This window comes from Strix aluco, chromosome 24 (genome assembly GCF_031877795.1).
Source record: "Strix aluco isolate bStrAlu1 chromosome 24, bStrAlu1.hap1, whole genome shotgun sequence".
Taxonomy (NCBI): Eukaryota; Metazoa; Chordata; class Aves; order Strigiformes; family Strigidae; genus Strix; species Strix aluco.
In genome coordinates, this window is record NC_133954.1 from 6643594 (window position 1) to 6658484 (window position 14891).

A 14891-nucleotide genomic window follows, 5' to 3' on the forward strand; every position below is an offset into this window, starting at 1 on the left:
TTCTAGTATGTTAGATCAAAAATGCTCTGCTATGGAGCAAACTGCCTACTCAGCCAGTAGCAGGAGCAGCAAGGAACAAGGCTCAAATGTTGACACCTTGCTTGAAACATTTTCTTTCCGTGCCAGCTTTCCAGCATGAGTTGTCTGCGCTGCAGATGTTGGAAGTTTGGATTCCAAGGTGTGTTCCTCGGGTCAGAGTTACATTTTTGTTGTATGAACTAATGGTGATTTGCTGCTGAAGAGCCTGTCATTTGTGAAAGAGAAATGCTTGGGAAAGACCCCTTGGGCTTAGAGAAATTGCCCGGGCAGTGGTGGTGGTGCAGTTTGCTTTTAAGAAGGAAAAATTCAGGGGAGAAAAGATCCAGATTGTTACAACCTGTGGAGGCAACGTACCTTATCTACCCTGTTAACCTCATTTATCTTCTGGGTGTCACATGGTTTGTTAACAAGAGGTCTTCATCTACTTGTCAGAACAAAAATAAAAGAAAATGCAAAATGATGCAATAATAATATTTGCTAGATGATGCTCTGAGTTATTAGGTCTTCTGATTTAATAGCAAAGCAGATGTTTTGTCTGAAATAAATGTCGTATTGACTGTGTTTTCCATCTCCTGTGTACAAGGATAAATTTTAAATTTACTCTAAAACAATTATCAAAATAGTATTTTAAGTATTTGCTTACAAATTCTGAGAAAAATGTGTTTTCTATCGTCAAAACAATATTCCGTCCAGTTATTAAACATATTTATTGTCTTGTAAAATAGATAATGTTTACATTTAATCCCACATCAGTGAAGTTATTTCTGATTCTGGTGGTTTGATCCAAGCCACCCATTGCGATTCCTCAGCCTTTATTGAGTAGGTGGATAAAATTCCATCTCTTGTGTCCGTGTTTGTGTTTCCTTACAATGACTTCTAAAGAGGCGAGCGCTTATTTTTCTCCTCTCTGAAAGTTGTAACTGCGGCTTCTTTGTCTGCTCATCCTGGGTGATTCTGTATTACCCCCATAGGAGCTGGAAACATAATTTCAGAAAAATAATTATAAGTTGATGCACATAGATTGCTGCAAATTAGTACCTTTCTGATTCAGTGACAGTAAACATTACATTCAGCTGATTACTTCCTACACTGCCCCATTAACTTTTATGTAGTTTCCAAAAAGACCAGCTTTACATTTATTTAAATTATTAAAATAGTGAACAAGTGAAGCTACTTCTATCCCTTTTAGTAACTAGACTGAAAAATTGTTCATCAAAACAGTTTTAGGGACAAGTACTGAAAATTTGAACAGTAAATCTAAACAAAATTACTCAGCTAAAATGCAGTGAACTTAAATGGCTTATTTGGCTGAAATTTTAGAAGCACTGATGTTATTTAACCCAAATCTCACTGACAGTGAATGGAGCTTAAGGAGTCTGAACAAGTCCAATTCTTTTGAAAATTCGTTTCACTAATCTAATTTTGTATTGAGTTGGCATCCTGTCATTTTTTCTTGGTCCTGTTTTTAAACGAATATGCTTTTTTTTTAAGGAGAAGGATTACAGTATATATTTGATCGACTTAAAGATGGCTACATTAGGGAAATTAAGAGTTATGGTGAATTTTTTATTCTATCTAAAAGATAGATGCATGTTTCAGACCTTTTTAAATCAGCAGGTTACAAATAAAATTAAAAAGATGTCACTGAAATCTTCAGTGTGAAAATGCATGCTTCCAACGGACATTTTTGAACAACCAATCTTGATATTATGAATTGAGTGGTTGTAGATGGACTTCTGGGTGATCTTTTGCATTCACCTCGGCTCTTCAGAGTACATCTGCTTACGCTCTTTCTCACAGCCATTTGGACAAATTAAAGAATGATGTTTTCCCTACAGATTGCTTTCTCCTCTTGAGATTGTTTCTTAATGAGCTCAGATAGAATATAGGTACTGAGGGTAGCCGGCCTCTGTTTATAAATTTGGATAATGTACTTATTAGTGCCATTTTAAAGTGCAGGAAGTATAAAGTGCATGCGTATTTTTATAGTTATGGATAAATTCTGTATTGTAATTTCATAAGCTTTAGTGGAATAACCAAGCCAGCATTTGTACTCATATTTCTGGTCTTTAGGTGTATTAACAAAGTAGCAATAATACTGGGTTTCTGCGTGCCATTATGCCCTGTTACAGCCATGACTCCAGGAATAATTTGTTCATAATGTTGAACATTTTATGATATTTAAGGTTATTTTCAAACCATGGACTCAGCTGGAGTCAGCGCATACCTTATGTCAGTACTGACTCCTCATTTGCTGACTGCTCCTATGTCCAGTGGGACTATATTTAACATATAATGAGGTAAAACCCCTTATCTATATTAAATGTATATTAATTTTCCACTTCAGCTAAAGTATTTCAAAAGCCAGCCTGGCATTTTCCATTTTCCTAACTATTAGCGTTTTGTTCACAAAAAAAGGAAGAAAGTCTGTTGATGGCCCATGGATTAACAATAACCAACTGCAATATTAGATTTATGAAAACATTTCTGTGAGTTCCATCTCCCATTGCTTTGCATAATAAACTGCACAGCTGGAAAGCTTTTGTTGTTTTGTTGGATGTTGTTGTTTGGTTGTTCTGGGGGAGCTTTTTGTATCAGGGCAGTGATGTCACTGAGGTGGGCTTTTTCCTTTTTGACATTTTGAAATGTCACTGCTCAGCTTACCACTGAAAAATAGCTGCTTTTGGTGTGTGCTCTCAACCAATGAATGAAGATACGTTCATCCGGTGTGTGTAAAAGTCTAGGAATTTGAAGTAGTTTATATATTTAACATTAATTACAGAAAAATAATTCTACGCAGAAGTAGTATGCCTTGTGTGTCTTTTATGATTTGTTTGAATTGCCAAAGCTGTTCATAAGGGACTCAACATGTTGGAAAGTGGTTGGGGAGCTCTTTTTTTAATGATATGGCAATTAATAACCCGGGTCTGTCCTATAGTTCCATCAGTAAAAAACTTCCACCCTCAACACCCACAACCACCCCCACTCCTGCCCAGCACTCTCCCTGGGGCGTTGTTTTGGTGGGGGTAGATGCTTTATTCTGTGAGTAAAATAATGCAGATCTTAATAATTTTTATTGTAATAATTTTTATAACAATACTAATTTTAGTACAATAGTAATTTTTATATTTGCTGAAGCAGAAGGCCCCCTCACAAACTAAATAATCAGGAAGAATTGTTGATGGAAATAACTCTTTTAAGTACCAGACTTGGTCCGCTCTTCCCTCTTGCTCCGTCTGGGTACGTTTTGCCTCTTTCCAGGCACAGATCCCCCCTGGGAGAGCAGCAGGCGGCTGCGTTTGGCACATGTCATTCCTTAGCCTGGCTGGAATCCATCGGGATAGCTGAGAGCAAGATTTGCAGCTCCCTCTCCTACACTGGGCTGAGCTGCTGCGGGCTCCGGGGACAGGACCCAGGCTGCCGACCACAGCACCGGTGCCGTGAGGTCCTGGGACCACGCCGGCTGCCGTCACCGCACGCTTTGATCCGCCGTGCTTTCACCCCCTGGGGCAGTTTGATTTTTATTTATTTTTTAATTTCTTTTTTTCCTGTTGCCTGTATTTTGGGAGCACGATGGGAGTTGGGAGCCACACCGCCTTACGTTGTTCTGTGCACAAGGCAGCCCTTTCCTTCCGCAGGGATGCCAGGCTGGGCTGGAATCAGATCACTTTCTGACTGCTGGACTGGCTTTGTGTGAGTCTTCTGTGTTTTCCAAATGCAATTTTGATGGGATGCAGATTGCACGTATTGATTTATAAGCTATTATAGCGTGTGCTCTGTCAGTTGCTGTTAGAGCAACGGCACATCTAATGCAGTCAGTTCTTGCAGCAGATTTCCCAGCATGCGTAAAGCAGGCTGACCCACCCTTTTATTTTTCTGCGTTAAAAACTGCTTTGTCAGATAAAAGAACTGGGAAGACGTTTAGTCACATTGTGTGTTTTAGACGCTCTTTTAATTAAATAGGGGAACATTGAGCTGCTGGCACTTTATTTTATTTAAACCTTGTTGTCTTTGCCTTTAGTGTGAACACCTGGCAGCGAGGTGATGCTGAAGGTGCTGCGTTACTTGCTGACATCAGATCGTGGTGTTGCAGATGCATCTCGCTCGTATTTGCAGACCGGGCTTACTAATTGTGATGCAGTGCTTTGTGCAGTGGATTTATTTAGCAGGGTTGCTGAGACCCTTGGGGTTTTCTTTTCCCTCCGGGAGTGGTCTGTTCAAAGAATACAGTTGTTCTGTGTATTGGGGAGGATTTGTTGTGTCACTGGTTTTAAATGGAGAACTGGTTAGAAGGGGGGGTGACACAGACACAAGCAGCGAGGAAGAACGGGAAGCAGGCGTTTCTCAGACCCATTGATAGTAGGAGAGACTGCTTTGCTGAAGCTGTTACTAAACATGATTGCTGAGATTACTTAATCTCTTTGTAACTGAGAGAAAGAATTAATAGCTATTACTATTTGCTGTATGCTTGCCACATAATCAGCTGCTTGGACGGCCCTCTTTGGATTTCTGACCCCAGTTTCTGTCTAATATCCCAGTTGGAGGGATGTTAGATGCTGATGAGACAGCATCTTTCTGAAATTAAAACAATGTGTAGATCTTAATGAACTTTCTTAACACTGAGATACTGAAAAATTAAAAATCACAAAAGTTTTCCTCCCTCTCATTGCTAGATACAAGAGACTATGGATTAACTGAGTCAATATTTTACTATGTCATTCGCTTCCCTTGTGGCATTTGCAAAAAACAACTATTTTCTGTTTCTCATGGCAACTTCTGTAGAAGCTCCTTAACCAGGTTTATCTCGGTTTGTTCTGATCTTTATTTTAAATTAACACAGATATCTATGTTTTCTAGCAATGATTTCACAACCAATTTACTTTTGGTGACCTCTTTCAGATGTTGCATCTGAGGCTTTGTCAATAAATGTGACAGTCATTACAACAGCTGAGTTGATGGCACTTCCATGAGTGATACCGTCTGCAAACTATTATCCAAATAGTAGCTCATGCCTGTAAATAATAGGCATCGCTAAAGCAAATGCTAACAACTACCTAAAATCATGCATAAGTAAAATAACTAACAGTATTGTTGGAACGACAGTCCTGATATGCACACAGGGGTGAGCGCTCTCCAGACTGTAAACTCAAGCACTCAGAAGTTCGAAAACCTGAGAATTAATGTTCCCTTAGCAACAGTAATTTGCCTCTTTTTTTGCATGTATATTAAGATAACTCTTTAATTATGTATGGTATTGTTCCCTAGTAACCTTGCTTCTCCACTGCGGGGAATGGAGTGTGCTCAAAATTTTGATTTGTAGCAAAGAGAGGAAAAAAATAAATAGTTCAATCGTTCAACTCTTAACTGCGGGCTGTTTCTTATCTTCCTGCAGTTCTCTGCCTTTTCACCATGCATTTAAATTCTACAGGTACCAGCCTTCTCCACTGCCCAGAATTGATTTGTTTGTATTTTTTTATATTTTATTGCAAGTATTCATCATTTCACAATTCCTGCCTGCAAGGGAGAAGGTGCCTGCTCTGCCCTGGAGGGTCTGTCCTGACTGGATCAGCCTGCGGGAGGCTTTGTGATTTCTGCTGCTTTTACTTGAATATCCAGGGCACAGGAGATGGGAGGGTGGGTGGTCCACAGGGTAGAGGGTAAAGGGCTTCCTGAAACAGCCCCTAGCCTGGCTGCCTCCTGTTAGTACAGCGAGCCTGGGGTTTTCTGTACACATGATAAGTGTGCATGCACATGCACTTCTGCACGCTTGTGAGAGGGACAGCTTTACACCGGCTGTGCTGCTTCTCAAAATATTCCTCATTAAAAGCCACTGAGTGGTTTTGAGAATGCCCGTTAGATTGTGCTGTGTTTCACCCAAGCTGCAGCCTTTGCTGCAAGTTCTCCAGATGCAGCAGCACGGGGTGAGCACCAACTGAAGACGTGATACGTGCTGCGTCGTCAGATTTCTTTATTACTTTCCCACCCTCCTTAATTGATTCAGAAAGTTAATTTACTGTGATCTTTCTCATCTCCATAATACATTGTGTAACTTGCAAACTACCTGAGAAATCTGTCTCAGACTGAATCCTGTGCAGCAGTTCCTCTTCTCAAACCCAATGGCTTTGGCAGCAGCTTGTCACCATTTTGCATCCCGCCGTTGAGTGTTGAAGAGCGTTAGAGAGCAGGAGCACCGAGTCTGCAGGCCCTCAGCCCTGCTCCCTTGGGCAATGCTTGTTCTCAAAGCACGAGAACTGGTTGTGTTACATCCAAGTGACTGTACAGGAGAGATCCTGTCCTTCCAAGTCATCTTAAATAGATTAATTCTTACTTAGGCATGAAGTATCCCAGCAGTACTGCTGCTGGTGGTGGTTGGTGATATTAGGGATATGGTGTAGTTGAGAATGATCAGTGTGAGGTTAATGGTTGGACTAGATGATCTTCAAGGTCTTTTCCAACCGAGATGATTCTGTATTGTATCTGTTTAAGGTCCCATCACGTATTTTGTAAGTTTACTGCACTTAGAAAATTTCTGCTTCACTTCAGTAGCGAAGCTGACTTCTGAGAGACCAAACCCTATTCGTTCTGGGCTAAAAGCTAACAGGTTTTTTTTCTTTTAAAACAAAGAACATGCTTGTCTTGTAAGATTTATTCCATTGTAGAAAATCCAAGTAGGATTTAGATTCCCAGTAAATCTATTGGGTAAAAGACTTCTGTCCTCCAAACAGCAGCTTGCTTTTCCTCCCTACCAAAAATGGTGTCAAGGAAAAGTCTTGTTGCTCCTGTTAATGGGGGAACCAAATTTTGGAAGAGCTGCACGCCAGCTGTGATAAAATGCAGGTTCATGCTTTGGTACTCTGGTTTCCCTGTTGCACCTCATGCCATAAAAGCAAGAGATGTTCCCTGTTCTCAGTCGCCAGTCCAACAGCGGGTGGTGGTGGCTCTTGTTGCTGAGAGCAGTTACAGGTTCCAGGAGAATGATGTTTTATTTTTCACTAATATTCTGAATGCAGGGGGTAGGTGCTGGATCAAGTTTGTCTGAATCAAGCAGGTCTGATGCAGGTGGGAATGTAAACCTGGCCGGGTGAGGAGGGAAGAGCTTCAGAGATCTGCAGGAGTCAGAATGAGGCTTAAATAAATCAAAACCATGCTGAGGATATGAGGGCAAGATGTGTTTTTAAAAGAACCGAGTTACATGGAAAGAAAAAAGTAATTAGAGTGAGCATGGGTTCATACTTGGTCAGGTCCTTCATCTCCAGAATTCATCCCACCCAGCAACGCTGATCGGAGAGGTCAGGCGCCCCTTACCATGCTATTACGGTATAAGCCCAATTTAGTCCTTAAAGTCCTTTATCAGTTTTTTTTCCAAACTTTCAAAACTTTTCCATCTCTGTCAGGCATATATCAAGAGTTTTTGGGTATTATGTAGATCCTTGAGATGAATTAGAATAAGGGCATTTCAAAGTTAATTTGGAACATCTGTTTATGATGGTGAAACTATTATTAACATAACGAAATATTAGCTGCCTTTGGTGTTCAAAAGTATTTAACTGAAATGAGAGTTAAGCTGTTGTCTAAATCTTACTGCGAAGCACTGTGGAAAAAGTTACTCTATGAGTTCAAGAAAAACTTACAAACCAGTTTCATGTCACCAGACATTCCTTCGTTTTACCATAGTTTTAAAAACAAAAATTGCATTAGATTTTGAAGTATTATTTCAGAGGGTTTTTTTGAAATGTAATTTAACCCGACTGTGTTGTATCTCCCTGTCCATGGGGACCTCCCGGGTTATTCTCGTGGCAGGACGAGGCAGCGTGGTCTGTCTCTGCCACGTAACCAGCCCTTTGCCTGGGTGCTCTCCTGCGAGGTCTCATCCTGCAGCATCTCCTCCGTTAGAGCCCACCTCCATCAACACCAGCCCAGCCTCTTGCCAGCTCCGTACCAGTGGGGAAACGTTTGCCAGGACCCACCTGTGGATTATCCGGACTGTCCTGGCAAGGTGTTCATTTAGTGTCGCTCACAATAACGATACAAAAAACCCCACTGAGTTTGTCTTTTGATGATGACTATACGGCTTTTGATAAATACAGGGGTTTACTCCTCATTTTAGTACTGTGACTTTCTGTTTGTAACCTTTGTCTTTTGAAACTTCCAATCCCTATAATTATCTCGTATTGTGTATTTACATTTGGAACTCAAAGGTTTTTTTGTTCATAACTTAGAGGCTGTCCATGTGGGCTCGTAGCCAGGGGCCTTTAGTAATGATGATTATATCTGTATGCAAAGCAGTGTTCAAAACCAACATTGTGTATTACAAGTGAAAATACAGAGATAGTGATCTATTAATACTCTTTTATGCCAGCCGGATTGCAGGAGGGCTCAATGCAACTAATCCCAAGAGGGTATCTCCAGGCTAATAAAGGCTCCTGTGAACACGTCAAAATTCCAGTCCTATTTGCAATGTCACATCCTTCGTGCAACCAGAACAGAAACGTGAGCAGGGAAAATGTCGTGGTCTGTGGCCTCCTTGACACCTGGCAGTTGTGATGGCTGGTTGGGGTGTGAGCAGTTGATAGAAAATCAGGGATTTCTAGGCTGCTCTGGCTGGCTTTTGGAGGCTGACCTTTCCGTGCAGCTGTTGTGTGAGCAGGGAGAAATGCAAAGGTGACAGAAAATTGCCTTGCTGGCCTGATTCAGGGAAACTGAGAGCTGGAAGGGTTTAGCCAAGGGAAGAGGAAAGAAAAAACCTCTCCGTGGCCTGGGCTGTGGTCCTGCCTTTTTGGGGGTGGGGGTAGACTTAAATTTTCAGTCACCTTACCAGTTCTGCTGTTGTGCTCTGATACACAACTTACCTTTCAAGCCACGGTAACGGATGTAACTCACATGTAATGAGTTGATAAAGTTGAATTTATGGTGTAACAGGGCTGGCCAACAAATAACTTTGGGGATATATATAGATATAAACATATCAGAGTGGAGCTGCTTTTAGTATTATAAATGCTAAAATCGACTATTGAGTTTTTAAACAGCTATTTAAGAATTCAGTTATTTCAAACCTACTTTTAAAGATTCTAAAAGCTTTTCCTTCCCCTGCCATAAGGTATAATAACTGCTGAAATACATCCTGCATTTTAAATGCCTGGTTTTGCTTTTTCACAATCTGCATAGCTAGACTTATTTTTGCTTTCAGCTGGCATAAACCCTGTGTACTCAAGCATCTATATTGATGTGCATATCTATTGTTTCTAATCTGGTCAGTTGATCAATGAAGAGCAGCGTGTAATTAATTGTATAATATTGTACACAATGTCCCACTCTACATTTATCCAGATGGATTTGTTATTTGTTAACTATAGCTGCTTTCCTAAACAGTTTCAAGAGGATAGAATGAGAGTGGTTTTGTTCTTCCCAGCCATCCCATTTTTTAGCTGACAAATAATTTTAAAGGGAAACAATTTCAAAGAATATTCTTTTTTTAAAAAACTTTTTTCTGGATCTCTTTCTTCAGGATGTTTAATATTTTTTTTATATTTTGATACAAAGGTCCAAAGTGAAGGAGCTAATTGAAGATGCACAATTTGGTTACTATGTCATTCGAATGTCTGTGGGGTCAGTAGGAGAAATTAAAAGCCTGCTTGTATCCTGAGGACCTCACAGATTTCGTTTGCACTGAGCTGGGGAGGAACTGGAAGGAACAGCAAAGGACTCAGCAGTTTGCCCCAGTTTCAGTCTGCAAGAGGGACCTTTTGTTCTGCTGTTCCTACGAGATAGGTGATGGTACTCAAGGAAAAGTTGCATCTGCCTGACCTGTCCACTATGATGTTCTACTTCTGCTGTTTTGGTTCTCATGCAGATGGAGGGAACGAGGAGCCACCAGACCGAAGACAGGCAAGTGTAGACTCCCGTCAGAGCCGATCTGGGCAAGGTAAACCTTAGTGTTGTTCTGCCTCAGTGACTCGTTTCTCATTTGTTCACCTTTTATATACACATTTTGTGTGTTTAATAAGACTATGTAATCTTACAGAGTTTTGTAACCATCGTTACTATCCGCATAGCTACAAATTTACTAATATTCACAAACCAGAGTATCTTTGCATAGTTTGAAGGAGTTTAGACTAATTCACGGTGTAGCACAGGTACCTGTAGAACGTGCGGCGTCTCCGTTTCGCAGACGGAGGGACGGAGCCTTACACAAGGGTGGTGTTTGGAGCTGGTGGTGTAAGAAGTCTTCAGCACATACCAGCACAAGTCAACAGGCCACTCAGTGACCGCTTGCCTTGCCCCCTGACTGAAAAGAGGAGAACCCTGCAGGTTCTCAATAACCGGGTTATCCTTCCCTGAGCCCCGTGATGTGATGGAGAGGGGACCTGTGCGTCCCTGCCTGCGGGCTGAGCAGCGCCTGTTACATCTTCTGCTTTGTTTTGTTTCATCCTACGGGAACAGGGCAAAAGGTCCTAGGAAGAGAGTAGTAAAAATAGTTTTCCTATTATTTAACTAATGATTCTACAAACTCTTTTGTTCAGTATCCATCATTCACAATAGGCTTGGTGGTTAAAACCACCACTGGAGCCGTTTAATAGGGATTTCTGTCGCTGACAGCAGCGGCTCTTAGATCTGTGCTGGCTTATATGTCCTTTGAAGTAGCTTACTTAAAGTTTTAAGCTCATTTGTGAGCATTGTGAAAATGCTGGTATTTTCACACAGCTCTTGAGACTAAGAAGCATTTTTTGGAAGCATGGTTCTAGTAGGTGCTATGTGCATTGACTTATTTTCTCTCTGGGATTGCAGCAATAATTTTCCTTTCATTTAGGTTCAAGTCTGTTGTTGTCATGGTGTCCTAATGACTTATTATGGAGACATTTTCTCCAGAGCATTGTTCTTTTTTGGCAGTATTCCAGTGTTGCCCGGATGAAATTATTGCAAGTGATTGAAGCCTGCGATCAGAATTAGGGAGATCGGAGTTTAGAGTTAAAACCCTGAAGGCCTGTGAAATGTCAGCAGCTGAAACTGCTCTGTTAACATAGGATCATTTTATTATGACTTTAAAATTTATTATTTTAAAATTTATTATTTTAAATTTTCTTATTTTAAAATAGAAGAGTTAAAAAAATTAGGTGGGAACAAGGGAATTTCTATCTGCACATACCCCATGACAGCTTGCATACAAGTAGCATTTCTGTGCTTGGAGAATACAGAATGAATGGTTGCTCTTTTCCAGACACTGCTAGCTCAGATAAAGTTGCTGTTGTGTTACTTCTGGAGGCTGAGCCTTGCCCGCGTTCTCTGCCGTCAGTCCCTGTGATGTCCTTTCATTTGTCTGGGTTTTGTCCGTTGTTACAAGATACAGCAGCTCAGATGCAGCTGCTGATGGGAGTTGCCTGCTGGGTTTCCGTACGCTTGGTTCAGACACTCTGTTCTCTCAGGTTACATTTCAGCCTATTTATTCAGCATCTCTGCTGCTGTGGAAAAGTACCACTTTTGGGCAGAGGTCATGGGGCTTTTTTTTTTTTGCAAATAATTACTCACCAAAGAATGACCAACCTGTATCTGTTTGCCTCGATGAGTATGACTAGAATTTGCAGTAGCTCACAAGAAGTTTCAGCATGAGAGGGAGTAGAGGGTGAAACAGGTAAAGAAATACTTCCAACTTCTTGGAGAAACAAGCTTCTGCACTAAGTATTTTCATTTGTATCAATGGATGCGATTGCAGACGCAGGCTTTCTACAGTGTAGACGAAGCCTCTTTGCTCCATAAATGTATCATCTTGAACTTTGCCCTGTTCTGTGTCCGTAAGCTGCTATCTGTCTCCACGTTAACAAACATTTTTCATAATGATGGGTTGAGGGTTTTTATTATGCTTAGATAAACCAGCCAACTGAAATGAGGTGGTTGTCTTACTTGTGTTTAAATTTCCATGCTGCTATGTGTGATGCCCAAGTATTACAGCTGTTTATAAAGCTTTATTATCTTGGAATACTTGAAGAAATAGTTTATTAGTTCAAATATGCACTTTGCAGTAACACTTTACTTAAATATATTTTACAGACAAACTGCCAGAGTTACAGTTCAGCCATGAATGATCCCTAATTTGAGGGTTTGATAAACCCAATATTCTTTGGGAGTGTTTCAGCTACCTTGTTGGCGTGTTTGTTTACTCTGGCAAGGACGAGAGAAAAATTTTGACATCTGTGGAATGAAAATAGTACATTGTGGATATTTTGTGAGTTCGCTTGGTTTGTTGTAAAGCGTTTGAATTTTAGGAGGGAAAATACTCCTGAAAACTTTGCAGAGATATCATTACTTCTATTTCTATGTAAGATACTGGCCCCAGTTGCCCTCAGTTTTCCATAAAGGTTGGTCAGAGATACTGGGAACTTCCACCATAATAACCAGTGAAACACACCAAGACTTTTAGGTCTTTCCCAGACTTTAAGTTGCAGAAGATGCCTGGTGTTTATACTTCCCTCAAACCCCAAAATCTAGCCTGAGGAAATTTGAACTTTGTTTTTAAGAATCAAAATCAATGATGGCAAATAATTTTTTCGTGTCTGGCGCCAAATGTGTTTTGAAAAAACATCGTAGCTTTTTTCTGCCAGTGCCAAGGCCAATTTTGGCACTGATGCCAATTTGCCTTTCCTGGCACTCACAGGTGATTATGAATAGGTTTGCAGAGTCAGCAGAAGTGTTCAGCTCACAATAACCCTGGAAACAGCGAGGTCCTTGGTCAGCTTATGTCAAGTAAGCTATTCATGGAGCCAGTAATTACAATTGGCAGTGCACAGCTGGAAGAAGTCAATTTTTTTTGCTATATTAGCAGCATGCTATCAAATTATGCCCTCCTGGAAAAATTGTGCCCAACTGCACTAACAGAGCCACTGCATCTTTTGGATGATTACAGGAAAAACTTACAAACAAGATCTCTACGAGAACTTTGTACAGTAGGGCTGATGGTTGGACTCGATGACCCCAAGGGTCTTTTCCAACCTGAATGACTCTGTGATCATCAAACTTGGGATTTTGAGCTCTGCTGAGCACAGCACTGTCCCGTGTGTTGTGTGTGTGCCAGACCTGGGCTTGCTCTCCAGAGCACGTGTGTCTCCAACATACCTCCAGTGTCCCGTCTGCCTGATGTGCTGCGTGATGTCCGGTGGAAGGAGCTCCGAGGCACGGCCGTGTGTCCTCCTCTGAAGCTGTGCTCGTTGTGTGTAGCTCGGGTGTGTGTCAGATGGGAGCCCCCGGGGCAGTGCTCGGCTGGCTGACCGGCGGTGGGTGCAGCGGAGCTGCTGATCACCCTCAACTCCCTTGGTAGTCCATGGAGAGGTGATGGATGGAGTCAGGGGAGTGTCCGGGCTGAGATTCTTCTCTTCCTGAAGCAGAACCCTAAAATGTGTCATTAGATGGGTCCTGTCCCAAACTCCCTGCCTTCTAGAAGCACTTCTAGACAGCTTGCTTGGATGTAGACACCTCTTTTGGGGACACCAAAATTACATGAGAGGAACGTGGCTTTAGCACACCAAAGTACTGCCAGTGTGCGTGGCTGAAGAGGACTGATGAAACACTTTGGAGATGACTGTAAGCACAGACTGGATGTCTGTAAGGAAGCAGTGGTGATGGTAGGTGGGTCACAGCGGCACACGGCCACCTCACTTGGCCAGTCTCAGGTTGAGAAGCAAGACTGAGCCGCTGCTGACGTACAAGTGGTGGTAACTGCAGGGGAAAGGTGGTAAGGCACTAATTCTAGTTTTCACTGACTATAGCCAGATATTTTTTTATATATATACACACACATATATATAAGGCATGATATTGTCAGCAACAGCATCTTTTAATACAGAAAAAACCAAGAATAACAATGATCTGTTCCCCCTTAAAGGGATGTACTCCGTCAGAGCGTTGTGTGCACACTTAATTAAAGCAGCATGAAATGAATAGAAAAACATCAGTGTCTGGCTCATAGTTTGTGGCAGTAATGACAGTCTCTGATGAATAAAACATACCAAACTGCAGCTTACTTACTAGAGCATACAGAAATTAAAGAAAATCACCTCTGTAAGGATTAGACTTTGAATATATGTTCAGTAAACTACTGTAAATGTGGCAAGTGTTCATTCAGTAAGCAAGACAGTAAAAGTCATATTTTGTCAAAACAGTGTATGTGTAAAGTGTGTTAGTGTTTGTTTTGGTTTCTTGTAGAGAATGATACAAAAATGCTGAGAGATGTTCCTGAAAGCTGGCATCAGTAATAGATGGATTTTAGCCACAAATGATACTACCTCTCAGTACCCTTCAGGAACTTGTCCAAGGTTTTTGACAGTTATTTCAGTATGGGTTTTTCCTCCAATCATAAATAATATGTTGGGTTGTCCACACTGTCCTTTGGCTATCTGGAATGGAGTTAGTCCATTGTCTCCTCTGGAGTATCACGTATTTGAGGCATTTACCCTTTTGTTTTCTCCCCACTTTTGTCTGCCTGCCCTTCTGCCAGGAGCTGCGTTTTCTCTTTTAAACATACTCTTGCAAGCCATTGAGAACCACACAGCTGTCCAGTGGAAATCAAATAATAAATGTCTTTATGGAGGAAAAACATCAGCAGGCACTAAAAGCTAGAGTCCATCTCCTAAAGGTGTGGCAGGAGTGTAATCTTCTTAAATTATCTGTCATGAAATATTAACATTAACAGTTTTAAGTTGGTTTTGCAGATGAATTGTTAGTTGTCTGCGTTAGGTGACTGACTAGAGGTGGAGACCCAAATGTCCTTGAGCAGAGGTCTCCGTATGCTACAGCTAAGGGGAGGAACCTTACACAGCTCCCAACTCTTGCTGATCTGGAGCACCTGCCCTTCATTTGTCATTAAT

At 41.3% G+C, this 14891-nt stretch overlaps 1 protein-coding gene across 11 annotated transcripts in view; it reads left to right on the forward strand.

The window, feature by feature from the left end:
- TANC2 (tetratricopeptide repeat, ankyrin repeat and coiled-coil containing 2) overlaps positions 1-14891 on the forward strand; it is a 291017-nt gene that overhangs the window by 117430 nt on the left and 158696 nt on the right. For 7 of the 11 annotated variants that reach the window (XM_074849345.1, XM_074849347.1, XM_074849348.1 and 4 more), the window contains one exon: positions 9890-9961. The exons of 3 other annotated variants lie outside the window; for them this stretch is intronic. In XM_074849345.1, coding sequence (XP_074705446.1) covers positions 9890-9961 — 72 coding nt within the window. Of the gene's footprint in view, positions 1-3720; positions 3733-9889; positions 9962-14891 lie in introns of those variants that run through there. One more of the 11 variants, XM_074849355.1, reaches the window with a different exon arrangement.